Genomic DNA, 20,758 nt, shown 5'->3' with positions numbered 1-20,758 from the left:
CACAAATTGAATCAGTCCATATGTGAATAAAACAGATGTTCTTATTCGCAGAGTTCAAAATTTTAATTGTAGAAATATAGGTTGAATAAGTTGTGTCATATGGATTTTTTGGTTTGAACAAATAATTTTTGTAAATGAGATATGAAAATTTGCAAGAAAACTGTAAATACCACAAATGGGAGATAACTCTTTCAAAATGACATAAAAGAAACTGGTAACAAGTAATTTACATTGTTATTATAACATTTATGATATTGGTGAGTGTTTATATAATAATTGTAAGTGCTTTATGCTGATTTGTCTGTGATGTGCTTTGTACACAAGGTTTAAAGATACCATTGAAAGTTCAACATCTGTAAATAGAACAGTTCATACTTTGGTCACTATTTTTAACTGGAATATTTAACAAATAAATTTCTGTTTGGATTAATTCATTGACACATTCTGACGTAGTAAATTGGACAATCTATATTGATAATCACTTCTTTCAGTTGTCCACACCTAGCAAAAATTTCACTTAGAAAGGGGGGCTTTGTCCAAATTATCAGAGAGATGTATGAAGCTTGTGTTCAGTGTTGAAGGCCTCACAGTAACTTATAAATGATAAAACAGCAATAACAGTGTTGTACTTTTCCTGTTTGTTTGTCAAGTTTTTGAAATGATTTTGTGCCATGAAACATAACACCATGTACTTTTCAATTTATTTCTTATACTGAGAACAGACATGGGGTAATTGAAATATGTAATTGTAATTGACCGTAATTAATTACAATTTCTCAAGTAATTGAATGTAATGTGTCATTAAGAATTTTTTCAATTACATAGCAAAAGTTGTGTGTAATTGACAATTACATTTCAATTACATCTCAATTGCATTTAAATTTTGGATCAGAAAGATTGAATTGTGAATGTTCTCAAAAAATAATGAAAATCCATGACCTTAGTAATTGTTCTTAGCTGACAAAGCAAAGCCTGTACATTATAATCTGAGAAACACTTTTCAAGGTAATCTAGACTAAGAACTTTCATTGGTATTTTTATACCATGTGTTATATTAGTGGATATGTATATATATATATACACTGTTATTTATAAGTCATTATGTACTGTTTTACAGTTTGCAAATAAATTGTAACATTATACAATACAAACTTAATTTTTTAACCCAGATCTGAGTTATGAATCTACAGGAGTCTGTTATATATTGTGGATTTATTACAATTTGTGGATTACCAATTTTCATGGATTTTGTGGTTAAATGGGCTTTGCTCATTGTTGAAGGCCGTACGGTGACCTATAGTTGTTAATTTCTGTGTCATTTTGGTTTTTTGTGGATAGTTGTCTCATTGGCAATCATACCACATCCTTTTTGTTTATACATTAATTTAAATGTGTACTAAAGTGCAATGTTTTTATAGGCTTTGTATGCAGACTTAAGGATGTTGGCTGCTCAGTTTTAAAGTAAATAACTTTTCATAAAACTAGTATGTATTGATAGGGAATAAATTGAAGAATTAAAAAAGCAAAAAAAAATATAGGGGTTTATGTGCTTGTTTTCAAGATATTAGCCAGACAAAAATTCCAAAACATGACAAGCAGACGTCCTTAAGTGAAACTAGAGAATCAATCATCCATGAAAATACTTTTTTCCCTCAATCAACAAAAAATAAATGAATCCACAGTATCGTTTGTTTTTTTTTCATATTTAAATGTAGCACTACAGTTAACTTTTGTTGTTTCCATTAGTGGGTTTGTCTTATATTTCATGCATTTTCAGAATTATAACTAATTTATGATAAATTACTTCATAGTATCTGAGCAGTGTTTAGACAAATTTCAAAATGTTTTCCTCAGTTTTCCTCATTTTAAGACATGAACATACCAAAATGCACACAAAATCAGTTCACAACTGAAAACATTCCCACCAAGGGAAATTCTGTTTAAATATATAAATAACCTGCTTATGGTACTAGAAGAATGGAATGCACATCAATAGGACCAATTTTGACATTTTCTGTGTGTTATCATTCTGGACAATAACTATAGACACACATTCAAGACTATTTATAAGAATATCCCTTGGTGTAGATGATTAAATGAAACATCCCTGATACAGGTAATCTCTGCATATTTTATTTCTGAATGAATTCAATAGTGTTCTGGTTTAAAGTGAAATTGATTCAAATATATCAGAAATAACAATAAGTTAATCAAGTCTGTATGAGAATCTGTTAAATATGAATAGAACTGGTAAACATCTGAAATTGTTGTTATTGTCACTACCTTGTGAGCTGCTATGGAGTTTTCGCTCAATTTAGTAAAATGTCTGTAATTGACAACAGCTGATCTTTTGATAAGCTGTCGGTTTGAAATATACAACATTTCAGAGTCTGATTCTTTGCTGAAACTTACACTATTTTTAAATCCTGAATTCACAAGATCAGTTGGCACTTCATCGTCCTTTTTCAATTTTGATGACTGATTTTCAATTTCAACTTCACTCCTACTTTTAGATATGCATTTTCTTTTAGAAATATCACATTTCATGTACAGAGAGTTACATCCATTGTAAGTTTCATTACAGAAAGGCCTAGGTGTATAGTGTACATATTGATTCCAAATGTCACTTATTCCATCAATAACCATAACACTTCCCAAAGACATTGGAGCAAACGGTGAGTGTGTCGGTCTTCCATAAAATTCAGGATAATCAGAGGTAGGATCAATTCCTTTTGCTTTTTGTTGTTCTCTGAATTCTGTCCATATACAGTCTGTGAACGAGTGAAGAGGATAAAATATTGGATCAAAAGCAGCTATTTCTATTGTTTTCATTTGCCCACCAATCCACACATGAACATCATTGTGAATTTCTTCAATGTTGAATTTCTTTTCGGCTGCAGGATTTGTTATCTCCCCTAATCTGCTCTTTGATAAAATATCCTCAACATTTTCTTTTGACATTAATTTCCCTTGTCCGCCTAAAAACCTCATGAGGTTGCCATACCCAAATTGTGTTTGCCAATGACCAAAGGCTCCCTTTTTGATGACCCCATCACCACTTCCTATAAAGTCAGGTGACCAGATGACAGAACTGTATGGCTTGTCCATTGCTTCGTCCAATGTTACATCCCAGTACGGTATTGTTACAGTCTTTACTTTCTGTCTTAATGCATTCTCCATCCTTTAAAAAGAGAAGATTAGTCAAGTCATATAATTATGATGATGGATGGCTGCTTATCATTCATTGGCAAATGAAATGCATGTGTCAGGACGAGAATATGTTAATGTTTTAAAAATATTAATATAAAAATAAGGAGATGTGGTATGATTTACCATGCTTTGTACTAGACTGACAGGCTGATCTGGATATTTAGAATAATAGTTCACAAGGTAACTTGCAACCCTTCCCCAACACATCAATCAGACTCCAAGCCATCAGCCTTTTCTCCTTAATGCTATGTGACTGTTTTATTGGTGATTGTTAGTTGATTAACGTCCAGTGGCAAATGTTTCATGCATGTTCAGGACCAGATCAAGTGACAGTTTGAAAGATACCTATAAGATATTTGAATGTAAGGACCAGAACAAGTGACAGTTTGAAAGATACCTATAAGATATTTGAATGTAAGGACCAGAACAAGTGACAGTTTGAAGGAAACTTATATGACAGTTGAATGCTGATTATGCATATAAGTATACTTTAATTACTGGACGAATTTGAGTCTGAACATTTTGTATAGACACATGTCTATTGTTGAAGTGTGTATGTTGCCCCCTATAATTATTGTCGAGCCTGCAACTTTTGTTGCAGAAAGCTCGACATAGGGATAGTGATCGGGCGGCGGCGGTGTTAGCTCACTTCTTAAAAGCTTTATATTTTAGAAGGTGGAAGACCTGGATGCTTCATACTTTGTATATAGATGCTTCATGTTACGAGGTTTCCGTCAGTCACATGTCCAATAACCTTGACCTCATTTTCATGGTTCAGTGACTACTTGAAAAAAAAGTTCAAATTTTTTGTAATGTTAAATTCTCTCTTATTATAAGTAATAGGATAACTATATTTGATATGTGCGTACCTTGCAAGGTCCTCATGTCTGTCAGACAGTTTTCACTTGACCTCGACCTCATTTCATGGATCAGTGAACAAGGTTAAGTTTTGGTGGTCAAGTCCATATCTCAGATACTATAAGCAATAGGGCTAGCATATTCAGTCTATGGAAGGACTGTAAGGTGTACATGTCCAACTGGCAGGTGTCATCTGACCTTGACCTCATTTTCATGGTTCAGTGGTTATAGTCAAATTTTTGTGTTTTGGTCTGTTTTTCTCATACTATATGCAATAGGTCTACTATATTTGTTGTATGGAATGATTGTAAGCTATACATGTCTAGCAGGCAGATGTCATGTGACCTTGACCTCATTTTCATGGTTCAGTGGTCAAAGTTAAGTTTTTGAGTTTTGGTCTTTTTATCTAATACTATATGCCATAGGTCAACTATATTTGGTGTATGGAAATATTTTATGATCTTTATGTCAATCGCGCAAGGTTTTTTTTACCATGACCTCATTTTCACGGTTCATTGCACAGTGTTAAGTTTTTGTGTTTTGGTCTATTTTTCTTAAACTATCAGTAATGGGTCAACTATATATGTTGTATAGAAGCATTGTTAGCTGTACTTGTCTGCCTGGCATGGTTCATCTGACCTTGACCTAATTTTCAAGGTTCATTGGTCTTTGTTTAGTTATCTTGGTTAATGTTAAGTTTATGTGACAGTTGTAATAAAGCTTAGCTTTATGCTTAGGACTATCAACATAATATCAATGATTAGTATAGAAGGCGAGACATTTCAGCGTGTGCACTCTTGTGTTTTTTTTCATTATTTTTGTCGTTTGTTTGCAGTCTCATATTCTAGATTCATTTAAGTTATCAGGTTGTTGATTATCATGCGAAAATTGGACCTGGTCCTAAGACCATACTTAGTATTTATTTTTAACCTGTCCTTTAATCCATCTGTCATGATGATGGATATAAAGAGTGAATGGATGGGATGTCTTCATTTATAGAAGTATTCTTTTCGTTCTAGGTCTTTTTCGTTATTCTGTCCACCATTGTCTTCTATTGCATAAACCTTTCCAAAACCCTTATAATATATATTAGAACACTTTGCTAGCCTTTTGAAGATTTAATTCAGATACTTACATCAGTAGAAAAACTCTGTGCCAGCCCATAAAATTTGGTCCCTGATGTGCATTAGCATTAGCAGACGATCGAGCATGGATATTAGCCAGCAGGTCATATTTGTTCAAACTAACTGACTAAAAATAAAGTAGAAACATTAAAAGTTACTTCTGATGATCAAACTTCATTAGGTTGAGTATTGATTGAAATATTGGATGAAATAGTTGTGATGGCTCAATAATTGGTATTTTTTCTGTCTCCGATTTTTCAATTTATTGACAGTGTTCAATATAAAATAGGCAGTGGCTATTTGACCGGCACCGGCTAAATAGCAAATTTGCTATTTGACCGGCACCGGCAAAATAGCAAATTTGCTAATTAGCCGGCACTGAATAAAATTGTTCATTGATGTGATTAGTAGAGAATAAAAAAGCTTAATAAGAATTTAAAATAATTTTATCACAATATCAAGCATTAAATATACAGTACAATCAAAAATAAAATATTGAAGATGTTTATCAACAAATAATTTATAACTTTATAATATTAATTAAAAGCATGAAAACACATTTGTACATTACTAAATATATTTTTTTCTAAAATATTTATTAAAAAGATGTCCAAATCTGTGTAAAATCTATGGTTTAAATATCCTGCCATGCTATAAAAATAGTGTTATGTTAAACTACGTACATCATAAAAAAAGACAATATTAAAAGTTGTTTGCTACGAATTTCAAAAGGACACATGATTTAACATTTGCAATTGTTACAAAACTAATTCTTTGCCTTTGTAAGTTGTTTTAATCTAGCACAAGATAAATGTTGCCACTCCGAACAGGAACTACACATTACACTGGCTTCCTTTGAATCTGCATCATGTGTGCATATGTTGCATATGTAGATAGGGTTCTTTTTCTTCTCTTTATATACGCTCTTAATTTTGATTTTTTTTTAAATACTAAGGCTTTTCTACCTCAGGCATAGATTACCGTAGCTATGGAAACACTTTTAGGAATTTTGGATCTCTATGCTCATCAACTTCGTACTTTATATGGCTTTTTTAACATTTTTTGGATTCGAGCGTCACTGATGAGTCTTTTGTAGACGAAACGCGCGTCTGGCGTATATATAAAATTTAGTCCTGGTATCTATGATGAGTTTATTTAATAGCTTCCCATGCATCTTTTTGACAATACTTTTTGATTAAACCAATGTTTTCAATTGAGTCCAAACAAGAGGCAGTTAAAAGTATGCTTCTTCTGTGTAGGCATATACTCAAACTAAATGAAGTTAATCACGAAAATTTGATTGTTGCTGCTGCAGTGTCAGATCGTTGGGAGATTAACACAGTAAGGACATCACTTAGATTATTTGATGATACTGTTATATCAGAAACCCAGTCATCATATGTACACCAAAAAGAGTGAGGAAAATTTCTCAAAGCACAAAATACAGGGAGACACAAATTCTGTTACAGCAAATGGCTAGGTTTATCCAAAGCTTCTGGTGGCGCATATCACTGAACAGAGCGTTAGATGTTATTCAGAGCGTTACAAATTTTTGGAGTCATGGGAAGAAGTGTATGGTTCTTGAAGTTATAGATTCTGATTCTGTGGAAAGCACAAGTTCAAGTGGCAATGAACATGAACAAACACACGTACATGTTAATGAGGATATTGAAGGCATTAATGATGATATAAATGTAACAGACAATAAAGAAAATGATACTGATAATGTTCAAATATTCGAAAATTCACGAAAACAAGTTTCACAAGTTTCGCAAAAAGAAGAACGAGATACCGCTCAACAAGAATAACACCTACTGAATTCCAGTTGTTGTGGATCGCGTGTTTCGCATATATTACTTCAACCAAATATTAAGAAATGTGGAAGGCCAAAAGATTTGACCCAAACTATCATTTGTTTTTATTTTGGTTGTACTGTAATTTTAATGATTGATATTGTGATAAAATTATTTTAATTTATTATTAAGCTTTTTCATTCTCTACTAATCCCATCAATGAACAGTTTTATTCAGTGCCGGCTAAATAGCAAATTTGCTATTTTGCCGGTGCCGGTCAAATAGCAAATTTGCTATTTAGCCGGTGCCGGTCAAATAGCCACTACCTATAAAATAATCTTAAAGGAACACAGGAAGAAAAACTTTTAAAGGATTTTGTGGGGTTATTTTTAGGCATCAGAGGCATTTATGTAATTGTTTTCCATCTGTTTATCGTCTTGAAGATGCATGAAAAATTACTAAGCCACTAGACGTTAAGCAACAAACAATCGGTCAATCTTTCTTTTACACACATCTGACATTGTGGGATAAATATTTCTATTGTTAAAGACGGTATGATTAAGGTGTCTGATGTTTATTTTTTATAAAATTTGTTTTGTTCGATCGATTGCTGTGTCTGAAATTCCTCGACATCTGTTACTCTTATCTGCTTATTACAATGTACTTCAACATTAAAATAACCACCATCATATTAATAACTTCATAGAAACATCAGAAACTGTTCACTCAGATAACGGAACAACACAAAAGCAATTTGAAAAGTCATTCCGATATAATAATAAAAAAAACAACGCCAAGCTGCATATCCCAGATTAAAGATCATTAAATGCTAACATTATGTAGCCGGTTTCTTTGTTAGCCTAAAGACATGTATGTACATAAGATATGATTACAATTATTAAGTTTTAGGCAATTAAAATATCTTATTATAAAAATAAAGAAATTAACCACAACCGAAACACGAATTCTGAAAGTGGGGTATTGAACCATATTTAAATGACAACCAAAAACCATCTGATCCGTTCTGAATATTTCTTGAGAGTACTTTCAAAGAGAATGGCCTTTCGCCTCCTTTGTAACAGGACGCTTTACAAAGGACATTCACGTTGATTGAATGTGGAACATGGTGTAAATGAATATATATAATAACTCTTACCGTGTCATTCTTTAATAGATTAAATGCTACATTTAAATCTCCTCTTTCCTTTTCAGATAATTGTCTGTACTCCTTTCTTAATCGAATATCACTTTCATTAGGATGGTACAACAGAGATCCGAGCCATTCTTGGTCAGCAGACGATAGTGGAATCTCGAACTTTCCAGACTTCTGTTCAGCTGCAGTTTTAGGGCGGGTATTTCCAAATGAGGATGCCGTCGAGTTTACTTCGGTGGCAACAATTTTCTTTTTTCCATTGACCACCGACGAATGGATGAAAAAACTTTTTGATTCTATGCTGCTTACAAAAAGGCATAGATATACTGTTATCCACAGAATCAGTATTCGTGTATCCTTCAAAAAGAGTAAAACGATTAAAAGTTGACGATTAGAAATGAAATTATTTAATATCGCTATAAAAACATTTAAAATGTTTGTTTTAATCCTCAGGCGATGTATATACATTTTGCCCTCAAATATTGGTGATTAGTTCAAATCCCACAAATACTTCTATCCTTTTGCCTTTACAAAACAAATACACCAGAAAAAGGTTTGGTTGTTTAGTTGACCTCCCTGCCTCTCTCAATTTTTTAAACGAAAAATTGATCTTTCATATTTAAAAAAAATGTCACCATAACTTTATTTTTTTATACTTTTATATGATTATAGAATCATATTCAAAACAGTGTAGCTGTGGCCATTGATTGACAACCTTAAATTATCCCATTGACTAGGGCAGATTAGGTGAACGTGTGTCTGTAACGACAACTGCTCACTACTTACTTATTATAGAATTTAAACTGTGGGGTCACCTAAGGTTCTTAACGCCTTTAATATTAAAATAGTTCGAAAAATTAATCACGAATAACTTTATGTTTTGATTTATATTATTGATATAAATCAAAACATCGTGTTATTCCTGATAAGTTTTTCTAATTTCTTTATTTAGGTGTTGAGAACCTTTTGTGACCCCACAGTTTAAGTGCCTTTAACAAGTACATAGTGAGCAGCGGTTGTTACAGACAAACGTTCACATAATCTGCCCCAGTCAATGGGATAATTTAAGGTTGTCAATCCGTGAATGGCTACAGCTACACTGTTTTGAATATGATTCTACATGTATTAGAATGTGGCCACTGGACGTGAGGCAACCAATAACCAATCAATCTTAAAATTTGGACAGACTGTCGTTTTATTATAATTTTGTGTATATATACATAAAGTAGAAACTTCATTCCAATGCTTAACAGTTTCTCATATGTCTCTAAAAAAAATCAAGTTAAAATTAGAAAATAATTGTTTTAAACATAACCTTCTTACCATCTCATTAACTTGTTACAATACCAGAAACACTAGCTTTCTTTTCATTTCAAATCCGTTTTCAAGTTTCATTAAGTGTTGAATATAAACATAACTATCCGTATTTCACCAAGTAGATCTAACCATGTTCTCAAGATATTGATAGGAATCTGTACAGTAATAAGGAAGTGCCTACGGTAATCATCTGACAAATTTCGCGACATAAATATAAACATTTTCTTCTTCACGCTATTAAATTTTCAAAAAATATTAATAGTGTTTTCTTCTTATTAACAAGGACAACACTTGTTAAATAAGCCCCATTAAATGTCGGTATGACTATATGAGAAAAGGGGGACACTTTTGACAAATTTTCAAAATGGGTGGAAGTTAGTTTTTGGTAAAATATGATGGTTGTGTTTTGGTCTGCCTCATTGGATTCAACTTACAAAGTCTTCTTTTATTCAAATAACAATTTTGAATTATTTTTTATTCTCAGCCTTTGTAAAAGCAATGCTACGTTTCTGAAACGAGTTAGTTAGTCGGAGGAACTGTATCGTGTAACACAACCATTTTCCGTAACAGAATATTATATTATTAAATACATAGATTGGAACAGTATACTGAATCATAGTTCACGGTATACCCATGTTGCATTACCACGAACTTAATTGACTGAAATGAATATCATGTAGTTTCTCGAATTACGAAAATCTACGATCTTTTCATCATACATGTATTTGTAATGTATCCTATATTGTTTCTCATGATACCCTAAATAATTTGACTTATTACTAGAAACAGTAATGAAGTACAATATACTAAATGACATAGTGACGTTGGAAGGATTTAATCAACTTTGAGAAAAGATATTAGGTATCCAATCTTTATTCATATTACATTTATCGATAAATTTTAGATTTAAGAGACCACAGAATGGACCTAGAAGAAAGAGAATACTGCTATACAGTTGTACATTAACAGATTAGTTCTACTAACCCATATTTCATGTGTGTCAGTGGTAAATATCTATTTCTTAAGACTTATAAGTATAAGTCATGTTTATGTTGTTAAATTGTTCCTATAGACTCAACTATAAGACACAGCTAGTTATTCTAAAAGTTCAACTTTTGCTGTGAAGGATTTGGACCGTTATGGTAGAAAAAGAGTAACTCATAATGAAACGGAAATTTGTAATAACTTTAATGATAGGAGGTGTAATAGGCAACCATGTCAATATGCGCATGTTTGTTCTATTTGCTATTCTAATAACCATGCAGCATTCAGGTGTCCAGGAAAGAAAAATCCAAAACAAAACAACACAGACAATATTAATAAATGACTAGATTTTAACCAGAGAGAAAAAGTTGATACTCCAATTAATGTAGATGAGTTAAAGCAACAGTTACATAATCATCCAGATAAACAATTTGTAAACTATTTATGCCATGGCCTTGCTTTTGGTTTCGATACCTTAATTTCTAATACAGATGTTCCTACTAAAGAATGTCGAAATTTAAGATCAGCTATTACTCAACCAGATATTGTTGATAAACTTATTGAAAGTGAAGTTAATAAAGGGTTTTTAGAAGGGCCATTTGAGGAATTGCATTTTCAGCAATACAGAGTAAGCCCAATAGGTGTTGCAATAGGAAAATATTCAGGAAAGCCAAGACTTATAGTAGACTTATCTTCCCCACATGAAAATATTGTGCATCAAAGTGTTAACGACATGATTGACAAAGATAGTTGCTCTTTATCATATGTGCGCATTGACGATGCAATTCAAATTATACAGAATTTAGGAAGATACACAACCATGTGTAAAACCGATATTTCTGATGCGTTCAAGTTAATGCCAGTATTACCCTCACAGTGGCACATGTTTTGTATTAAATGGCGTACAAAATATTATTTCTATACCAAACTTGCATTTGGCTGTCGATCAAGCCCAAGAATTTTTGATAACTTGTCGCAAGCAGTATGTTGGATAGCAAAGAATAATTTTGGCATAGAATTCATTTTGCACCTTCTTGATGACTTCATAACTTTTGAACATCCACATAAATGTGGACAGAGAAATATGGATTTATTATACTACATTTTTGACACTCTCAAGATTCCAATGGCTAAACATAAAACTTCAGGTCCAGACACAGTTATTGAATATCTTGGAATTATTCTGGATTCAAATTTAATGGAGGCAAGACTGCCAAACGATAAACTTATTCGAATTTCATCTTTCTTGAAAGAGTTTCTGATTAAAAAATCCTGCACAAAGCGGGAGGTGTTACAATTACTAGGCCATTTAAATTTTGCATCTAGAGTCGTCATCCCAGGGAGAACATTTGTATCCCATCTGATCTTAGTGTCAACAACAGTTAAGGCGTTACACCACTATATCAAACTAACATGTGAATGCAGGGTAGACATTCGAATGTGGCTCTTTTTTCTTTCAAATTGGAATGGTGTCAGCATGTTTTATAACAAAGAAAATATAACTTCTGATGACTTGTGTTTATATACAGATGCCTCTGGTTCTATCGGTTTTGGTGGCTATTATAAAGGACTGTGGTTTGCTGAATCATGGCCATCAATGTTTTCAAATTTAGTAGTTGATGAGAAAGAAGTATCTATAGCTTTTAGAGAATTGTACCCTATAGTGGTATCAGCCGTTTTGTGGGGACACATGTGGAAAAAGCAACGAATAATTTTTATGTGTGATAATGAGGCTACGGTAGCCATCTTGAAAAAAGGACGTTCCAAATCAGCTCATATAATGCCTTTAGTAAGGAGACTTACATTAATTGCTGCACAACAAAATTTTGTGTTTTTGTCTAAACATGTACCAGGAAAATTTAATTCTAAAGCTGATGCTTTGTCTCGTTTGCAGATAAACAAATTTCGTCGCCTTGCAAAAGAAGCACAGGAGGTTCCATGCAAAGTTCCTCCTCCTCAACTTGTGTTATGGAGCTCGACACCGTAGTTAGCCAGTTGTGGGAGGCAGCAATATCTACAGGCACAAGAAAAACTTATGAAACTGGTTTTAGATCATACACTTCTTTTTTGTTATTAACGGGTGTTGTTGCTTTAATATTGCCTGGGTGTGTACCAGTCAATGAACAGTTATTATTACTTTTTGTTGCTTATTGTACAAGTAGACTACATATAAGTTATAGTACTATTAAATTGTATTTGTGTGGTATTAGGTTCAAATGTTTAGAACTTAACATAAATTATCCTGATTTAACTAAGTTAAGACGACTCAAAGCTATACTGAATGGAGTAAAGCGTACTTATAAAACCAATCCTAAACCAAGGTACCCTATAACTTTTGATATTTTACAGAAAGTCTGTCTCTGGCTGCGCCAGAACAGTAGTTATGAGAATTTATTATTAGAAACTATGTGTACAGTTGCATTTTTTGGTTTTTTAAGATGTGGTGAATTCACAGTTGATAGTTGTGGAAATTTTGATCCAGCTTTTAATTTATGTATTTCAGATATTACTATTCTAAGCGACAGTATACATCTTAAGCTTAAAATTTCTAAAACAGATCCTTTTAGACAAGGTGTGACTATTAAACTTTTTGAAACAGGTACTGAGATTTGCCCACATAGGATATGCTGTTTGTATATGAATAATCGCTTTCAAAGGAATCTGTCTCCTGAAACTCCATTGTTTGTCGATTTAACTGGGGCTGCTGTCACCAGAGCTAAATTTCTCTCTTTATTCAAACATGCTTTAGATAGTTTAGGTATTGACTCTACCTATTACAGTGGCCATTCTTTTCGTATAGGGGCAGCGACAACTGCCGGTTCAGTTCAGGTTGAAGACCACTTGATAAAAGTTATGGGAAGATGGTCTTCAGATGCTTACTGTAGATATATAAAAATTTCAGAGTCTGACCTGAAAAGAGCTCAAAATTCTTTAGCAAAGAATTGATAAAATTGGCAAATTTGTCAATCATTATATAACTATATATTATTATATGAGATACATTGTACTAGTTTTACAGTATACTATATTGCGGATCGATCTAGGATCACTTGTATGTCTGTCGTCATTTAGGTTTAGGAATAATTAGGACTTATGTAGTGTAGTATGATACATGTAATAACAATGATAAGATTGCATGTATATAAATGTATTGGATTTATATCTTTGGTTGTTGTAACTTTTACTTAATTTTGGGGCACTCAGACCGCATACATTTCATGTATTCAATCTGATTTATGGCCGTATTAATTAATTAATCTGGTAATGGGAATACATAATTCATTAATTCCCCAAAATTCTGTAGTTTTCATTTGTTTCCATGTACAGTACATGTACATTAATATTTGAATGGGCTATTAAATTTGTCTAGCAGTTTTGCTATCTTCATCCACATCAATTTGAAGTAATGCTCTTCCGGCTCTTGTAGCACACTTGTCTTCCGGCTCTTGTAGTTCTGGGTACACCGAGTAGCATCTAACATTGCTTCCGGCTCTTGTAGCTAACTACACCGAGTTGACCGCTACACCGAGTTGAGCATTACTTCCATGTGCATTACTGACATTGTTATTCCGGCTCTTGTAGCCTAAGCTACAGCATTTACAGTGAGTAAACACTTACTCTTATGTTCTAAAAGCTTTCCAATAGCTGCTACACCGAGTTTAATAATGTCAGTAATTTAGAAAATGCTGAGTCTGCCCCAAACCCAAATCAAGTATAAGTTTTTAGTTATTTTGTATTAAGAAGTTATGTAATATAGTATAATCTTTCTGATTAGAGTAATTTTGAGTGATTTATTGTGTATGTAAATATTTTGATATTATGTTTTTTATTAATAGAAATTATTAACTACTTTAGTTTTGTCTAATTATTACATTAGGGAGTGATATAATAGAGAATCAAAATAGTAAGTCGACATCACCTTTCTTATTACTATACTAGTGGTAAGATCCGTCGTCAAATTATCCATACATGTAAATGTAGAAATTGGTAAATGAGAAGCTGCACTCCCTTGCAAATATGGGGTATATGTCAATGCATAGGATGATACTAAGCAGAGTCTTTACAGTACTCAGTAACCTGTTATGCCTTATAGTAGAATATATGGCATCATTTTTAAGCTGTGCACATACTTGGTTTATCTTATAGAGTTTTGTCTTAGGTTGTTTCTTGCTTCTAGGCATATGTATATACACTTAGTTTATTGTCAAACTCTACAGAGCTCACAATGAGAAATTACTTGCAGTACACTATGAACACTAAAACATCAGGAACATCTACAACTATACATGTATGCTGATTGATCTCAGAATTACAATACAACACTATTACTATATTTGGTGGGATAAGAATACAGTTGAAGGATCAACATGGTTTTCTATTCTAATTAGTATTTACAAAATAAATTAAGACTTATAAGTATAAGTCATGTTTATGTTGTTAAATTGTTCCTATAGACTCAACTATAAGACAGTTATTTTTAGTTCTGATTGTCAAGGCTTTTGATTGGCTGTTAATTAATTATGACATCATTGATCGTTTAACATTGTTACTGCCAGGTCTTGTGTCTTATCAAAGTTTATACAGCCACCACCATCCCCGCCGCTCTTCCATAAATTTTTGAATGTTGTTTAGCACATTTAATGTTGCTTTGTTAACATGTAACTTCTTGTGAATATTTTTTCATATATTTATCCTTTTAATTTAGTACATTATCATGATTATTGTATGTATTTACACTTGTCGACTATATGCATGTACTTTGGGCAGATTCAGTTAAAATTGTTAAAGCCATATTGGCCGTATTAATTAATTAATCTGGTAATGGGAATACATAATTCATTAATTCCCCAAAATTCTGTAGTTTTCATTTGTTTCCATGTACAGTACATGTACATTAATATTTGAATGGGCTATTAAATTTGTCTAGCAGTTTTGCTATCTTCATCCACATCAATTTGAAGTAATGCTCTTCCGGCTCTTGTAGCACACTTGTCTTCCGGCTCTTGTAGTTCTGGGTACACCGAGTAGCATCTAACATTGCTTCCGGCTCTTGTAGCTAACTACACCGAGTTGACCGCTACACCGAGTTGAGCATTACTTCCATGTGCATTACTGACATTGTTATTCCGGCTCTTGTAGCCTAAGCTACAGCATTTACAGTGAGTAAACACTTACTCTTATGTTCTAAAAGCTTTCCAATAGCTGCTACACCGAGTTTAATAATGTCAGTAATTTAGAAAATGCTGAGTCTGCCCCAAACCCAAATCAAGTATAAGTTTTTAGTTATTTTGTATTAAGAAGTTATGTAATATAGTATAATCTTTCTGATTAGAGTAATTTTGAGTGATTTATTGTGTATGTAAATATTTTGATATTATGTTTTTTATTAATAGAAATTATTAACTACTTTAGTTTTGTCTAATTATTACATTAGGGAGTGATATAATAGAGAATCAAAATAGTAAGTCGACATCACCTTTCTTATTACTATACTAGTGGTAAGATCCGTCGTCAAATTATCCATACATGTAAATGTAGAAATTGGTAAATGAGAAGCTGCACTCCCTTGCAAATATGGGGTATATGTCAATGCATAGGATGATACTAAGCAGAGTCTTTACAGTACTCAGTAACCTGTTATGCCTTATAGTAGAATATATGGCATCATTTTTAAGCTGTGCACATACTTGGTTTATCTTATAGAGTTTTGTCTTAGGTTGTTTCTTGCTTCTAGGCATATGTATATACACTTAGTTTATTGTCAAACTCTACAGAGCTCACAATGAGAAATTACTTGCAGTACACTATGAACACTAAAACATCAGGAACATCTACAACTATACATGTATGCTGATTGATCTCAGAATTACAATACAACACTATTACTATATTTGGTGGGATAAGAATACAGTTGAAGGATCAACATGGTTTTCTATTCTAATTAGTATTTACAAAATAAATTTCAATCTATTAACCTAATCCTTGATACCAGTCACAGTAGAGTGGATAATAACGCCCAACATCATATGAGTAGGTGAAATTCATCTCTGAAACAACTCTTCCTTTTCCATTTTTTTCCAAGTACAAGTATACTTTATAGCCAATGCTCTGTGTTGAAGACCGTACTTTGGCTTATTATGGTTTACTTTTATAAATTGTGACTTGGATGGAGAGTTGTCTCATTAGCACTCATACCACATCTTCTTATATCTATATATTTAGTTTTAATTAATAATTAATTGGTATTTCGCATAAAAATCTTGATTCATACGTTGACAAATAGTTTTATCTTTAAAACTCAGCTCCCCAATATCGATCTGTTCAGTGTTTAATAAATTGGGATTTCGCGTAAAATTGATGTTCCATTATATGTTCAATAAATTAGTCTCACCCTTTTATTTTTCTTAATACGTTTAATTTTGTTTTGATTTGGGGTGAAAATAAAATTCCTCACGTTGGCAAACAGTTTTCAGTTGTTCAAGTATCTAAAATTTTCAAGTTCTAGAAATAGTTTGAATTAACTTCGTTTCTTTAGAAGAGATTGTGATTGTTATATAAATGCCCTACATAATGTAATATGCTTCTGTCACAGTTTATTTTTACATGTCCGACCCAGAGACCTACTTCTTCTTGTTTCATAAAGAGAAAGTGTTTAACTTTTGTTTGATATTATATGAAAAGAGAAGCAATTATTTTATAAAGTCATACTAAGGCTGCTATACAATGATCATACAAAAAAGTTAGCTAGTATAATGACCAAGTGGTTGTACAACCTCTTTTGACATACTGATACAAAAAAATGAATAATATTTATATTTAAACAAAGCAAGCTATAAGTATTGCCTTATGCCCTTACTTAGAATTGATTATTCCAACTTTTCTCCCTCGTCCAATGAGTTTTTATTCTTCTCTTTGTTTCTATTCTTTTTTCTTTCTGAGAAAAAAGGGGGGCATTAATCATCTCTTTGCTAATGATAATAGTTTGAAGCATTTTTTTTTTCTGTACAGTTGATCTGGAGATTGCGGAAGAACGTGTCTTTTTGTATGTACATGTATATGTATTTGTAAACGCTACGAAACTGCAGGAAAAAGCTTGGAGAGCCTAGCGTTTTTTCCTGTTTCTAAAGCAAATACAAATACATTATATTTTCTGACATTGTTCATTTATTGTTTTTATCCTGAAATTTACACCCAACCCTTTAAAGGTTAGTTGTTTTAAAAAATCTAATTCATTGTCTTTAATTTTTCAAAGAATCGACATAGTTTAAACGCGGACCGCGAAGAGGACCCCAAACTGAACTTGTCGAAGTTCAACATGGAAGTGGGGTTTTGTATAAGACTTGTACAAATAAAGCAAACATTTTTAAGACACGAATGTAGAACGACATGATTTCAAATTAACATGAAAAGTAACCACTCTAAGAATTGTCGCAATGGCATATTTCATTCTGCATAAAGCACAGTACTGACCCAATCTAATTAAAATATAGATCTCTGATTTCGTTATACTACATGTATGAGCATGTGTAGTAAAACGAAATCAGAGATCTATATTTTAATTAGATTGAGTACTGACCCCAATCTCATTAACATATAGTTCTCTGATTTCTTTATACTTATACATGTAAGAGCAAGCAAGTTAATATAGGTCTGAATTTTAATAAAATTGTTCTGACCCAACACAGTTTATTGTACCAAACTGACGAAAAATTCACGAATCGCAAGAATCAAGCTTAAATTGGAAATTGAGAATTTTCAGCGCTGTTCTTTTTCTAATCCCGGTTTTTTATATAAATCATCTATAATATATGAAGATTTGAGCAGTTTTCATCAATTTGGCAGATGTTTAAAATTTTCACGTTTTTATTCACGAGGATTTTCTTTCCAGTTACATAAAAGAGATGAGTGACCTGTCTAAAGGCCAGACTTGTCAAAATGACATGACAACAATTAAATCACTTTAGCCGGACAATGGACAAGCTCAAGGTGTTTCATATTCTCTTGTCAACCGAGGTTGAAGATGTAAAATACTTTTCTCTTTTCTTGTTTTCAAGTGTTAAATTTCAGTCAATAACAAAAAAAATAAAGCAATCAAGCCACGAAGCAGATAAAAGCATATAATTTTGTTTCATTCAACTGGGAATGACATCCGCGATAGTCAGCTGTTTTCTATTTAAGTTTGTCGCCTTGGTATAGTATAGTGTGTGAAAATAGCATTCCGCTCAATATGTTTATGTTTAAAACCAAAAGAAGTAATGTAAGGAAAGTAATCTCAAATTTCTTTTGTGCGATATGCGAAATAAACTATTTGAAATTTGAAACTACGTGGTCAACTGGTGACTGCATGAAGACCGTGACATTTAACATCGGACAGATACAGATATGTCATTTTTATGGAAAGAGTGTCCGTTCTAAAATGGTTTACACAAATCAAAACTAAACGACCGTAACGCCCATCATTTGTTACGAGATGTCACTCAAAGTTATATAAGACTGTCCTAGTATTTATTTGCGTCCGACTAAGAGGATTCAGTACATGTGTATAAAGTTTAAACACAACCAACAAGAAGTGAATTTAAATAGAGTTTCACTTACAGGGATGTATACTCAGTACATGTACTTGGGAACATCAGTGTATACTCCACTTTTATTGGCTTTGTCTTTTCTTCTGGTATGGATCATTTATCGTACAAAAAAGGATGATAGAAAATGCTCTAATGCCCCGGGTCCAATGGCCTGGCCAGTGCTCGGAAATCTTCCAAGTCTTGGGAAGAAACCTCACGTATATTTGACGGAACTCAGGAAAAAATATGGTGACGTTTACCAGATCATGATGGGCAGTAGACCGACTATTGTCATAAATGGACTTACTGCCATCAGAAAGGCGACCGTTAATAAAGCGGAAGACTTTGCCGGGAGACCAGACTTCTATACATTTAAGTTTCTTGCAAACGGGAAAAGTATGGGATTTAGTGATTATGGACCAAGATGGAAACTTCACAGAAAAATTGCACAAAATAGTCTTTCATCGTTCACAAATAAAAGAAACAGTCCAATCGAACAGGCAATTATTTCTGAGGCCGAACTCTTGACAAATAATATGCTATCATCCAAAGGAAAACCTGTAAATCCACACAATGAAATCTATCTTTCCGTTGGGAACATTATTTGTGCACTTTGTTTTGGTCAAAGATATCAGAGAGACGATGAAGACTTTGTTTTTCTAGTGAAAATGAACGATAAATTCATGGCAACAATGGGTGCTGGAAATCCCGTCGATATAATGCCGTGGATGCGCCATTTTACAAAACGATCTTTCAATACCTTTCTTGGAATACTTAAAACTATGGATAATTTTAGTTTGAAAAAGAGACAAGAACATCTGGATACTTATAACCCGGCCAATCTTCGCGATGTTACGGACGCATTAATCCGGGCCACGGAAGAAATACCGGAAGAAGCAAAGTCCGCCGTGGGACTAACAGATGAACATATACTTTTGACGGTGCAAGAACTTATTGGTGCTGGTTTTGACACTATTGCAAGTACGCTTCAATGGAGTGTGCTATTTATGGTAACCCACCCAGAAATTCAAGAAAAAGTCCATCAGGAAATACGAGCGTATGTTGGGATGGACCGATATCCCGAATTCGAGGATCTCGAACATCTGCCGTTCACAGAAAGTACAATAATAGAAACCATGCGACACTCCTGTATATTCCCGTTTGCTCTTCCACATAGCACAACTAAAGACACGGTTTTGAATGACTATTTTATACCGGAAAATACTTTAATTTTCTTAAACCTCTGGTCCGTTAATCATGACCCGGAAGTTTTCCCAGACCCGCAGAAATTCAATCCCTACAGATTTCTAGGTGAAGACAAGAAGTCTGTGAACAAGGTAGATTTGTTCTTACCGTTCGGTGCTGGAAGAAGAAAATGCCCTGGTGAACAGTTAGCCCATATGGAACTTTTCATATTTTTTGCCACAATGTTGCAACGTTGCAAATTTTCCGTAGTCCCTGGCAAAGTTCCCGTTATTGACAGTAAATATGGTCTAACATTAAAACCGTTGGATTTTGATGTACTTGTGGAACACAGATAAGTAACTTTCAGACTTACAACAGTATTATAGTTCTTTTTGATTTTTATAGATATGAATAAATAAAAAAAGACACACATTTTCGTAGAAGTTATTATTCTTCTTTTATAATAAATGGAGCACCTGAAATCATCCCCCAGTTTTTAATAGGATTCGTGTTGCGTAGTCTTAATTTTTTCTATATTGTGTTTAGTGTACTATTGTTTGTCTGTTTCTT

The 20,758-nt window shown here is 33.0% G+C and overlaps 3 protein-coding genes across 3 annotated transcripts; 2 read left to right on the top strand and 1 right to left on the bottom strand.

The window, feature by feature from the left end:
• Nucleotides 1-2,070: 2,070 nt before the first annotated feature.
• LOC139523740 (putative tyrosinase-like protein tyr-3) lies at nucleotides 2,071-9,574 on the bottom strand. The gene is made up of 4 exons (XM_071317992.1): nucleotides 9,462-9,574; nucleotides 8,142-8,495; nucleotides 5,204-5,319; nucleotides 2,071-3,181 (listed from the first exon to the last, which is right to left on the bottom strand). Exons 1-4 carry the CDS (start codon nucleotides 9,462-9,464, stop codon nucleotides 2,149-2,151), a joined length of 1,506 nt encoding a protein of 501 aa, XP_071174093.1. The 5' UTR covers nucleotides 9,465-9,574; the 3' UTR covers nucleotides 2,071-2,148.
• Nucleotides 9,575-10,359: 785 nt separating this feature from the next.
• Nucleotides 10,360-20,618, top strand: LOC139523735 (cytochrome P450 1A1-like). Its single transcript, XM_071317986.1, has 2 exons — nucleotides 10,360-10,461; nucleotides 18,328-20,618. The coding sequence occupies exon 2, from the start codon at nucleotides 18,976-18,978 to the stop codon at nucleotides 20,542-20,544; it is 1,569 nt and encodes a 522-aa protein (XP_071174087.1). The 5' UTR covers nucleotides 10,360-10,461; nucleotides 18,328-18,975; the 3' UTR covers nucleotides 20,545-20,618.
• Nucleotides 10,562-15,846, top strand: LOC139523724 (uncharacterized). Its single transcript, XM_071317959.1, has one exon. It carries the CDS (start codon nucleotides 12,378-12,380, stop codon nucleotides 13,383-13,385), a length of 1,008 nt encoding a protein of 335 aa, XP_071174060.1. The 5' UTR covers nucleotides 10,562-12,377; the 3' UTR covers nucleotides 13,386-15,846.
• Nucleotides 20,619-20,758: the final 140 nt, after the last annotated feature.

Source organism: Mytilus edulis, chromosome 5, assembly GCF_963676685.1.
Source record: "Mytilus edulis chromosome 5, xbMytEdul2.2, whole genome shotgun sequence".
In the NCBI taxonomy this organism is placed as follows: domain Eukaryota; kingdom Metazoa; phylum Mollusca; class Bivalvia; order Mytilida; family Mytilidae; genus Mytilus; species Mytilus edulis.
Note: the sequence above shows the minus strand (reverse complement) of the source record. Positions and strands in the feature narration are given on the sequence as shown.

Coding starts and splice junctions, on each gene's coding strand:
- LOC139523724 (XM_071317959.1), top strand. CDS start 12,378: ATGCAAAGTTCCTCCTCCTCAACTTGTGTTATGGAGCTCGACACCGTA.
- LOC139523740 (XM_071317992.1), bottom strand. Junction 5,320..8,141: donor ATCTATTAAAGAATGACACG/GTAAGAGTTATT, acceptor CTTTATTTTTAG/TCAGTTAGTTTGAACAAATA. Junction 3,182..5,203: donor CACAGAGTTTTTCTACTGAT/GTAAGTATCTGA, acceptor CTCTTTTTAAAG/GATGGAGAATGCATTAAGAC.
- LOC139523735 (XM_071317986.1), top strand. CDS start 18,976: ATGTGTATAAAGTTTAAACACAACCAACAAGAAGTGAATTTAAATAGA.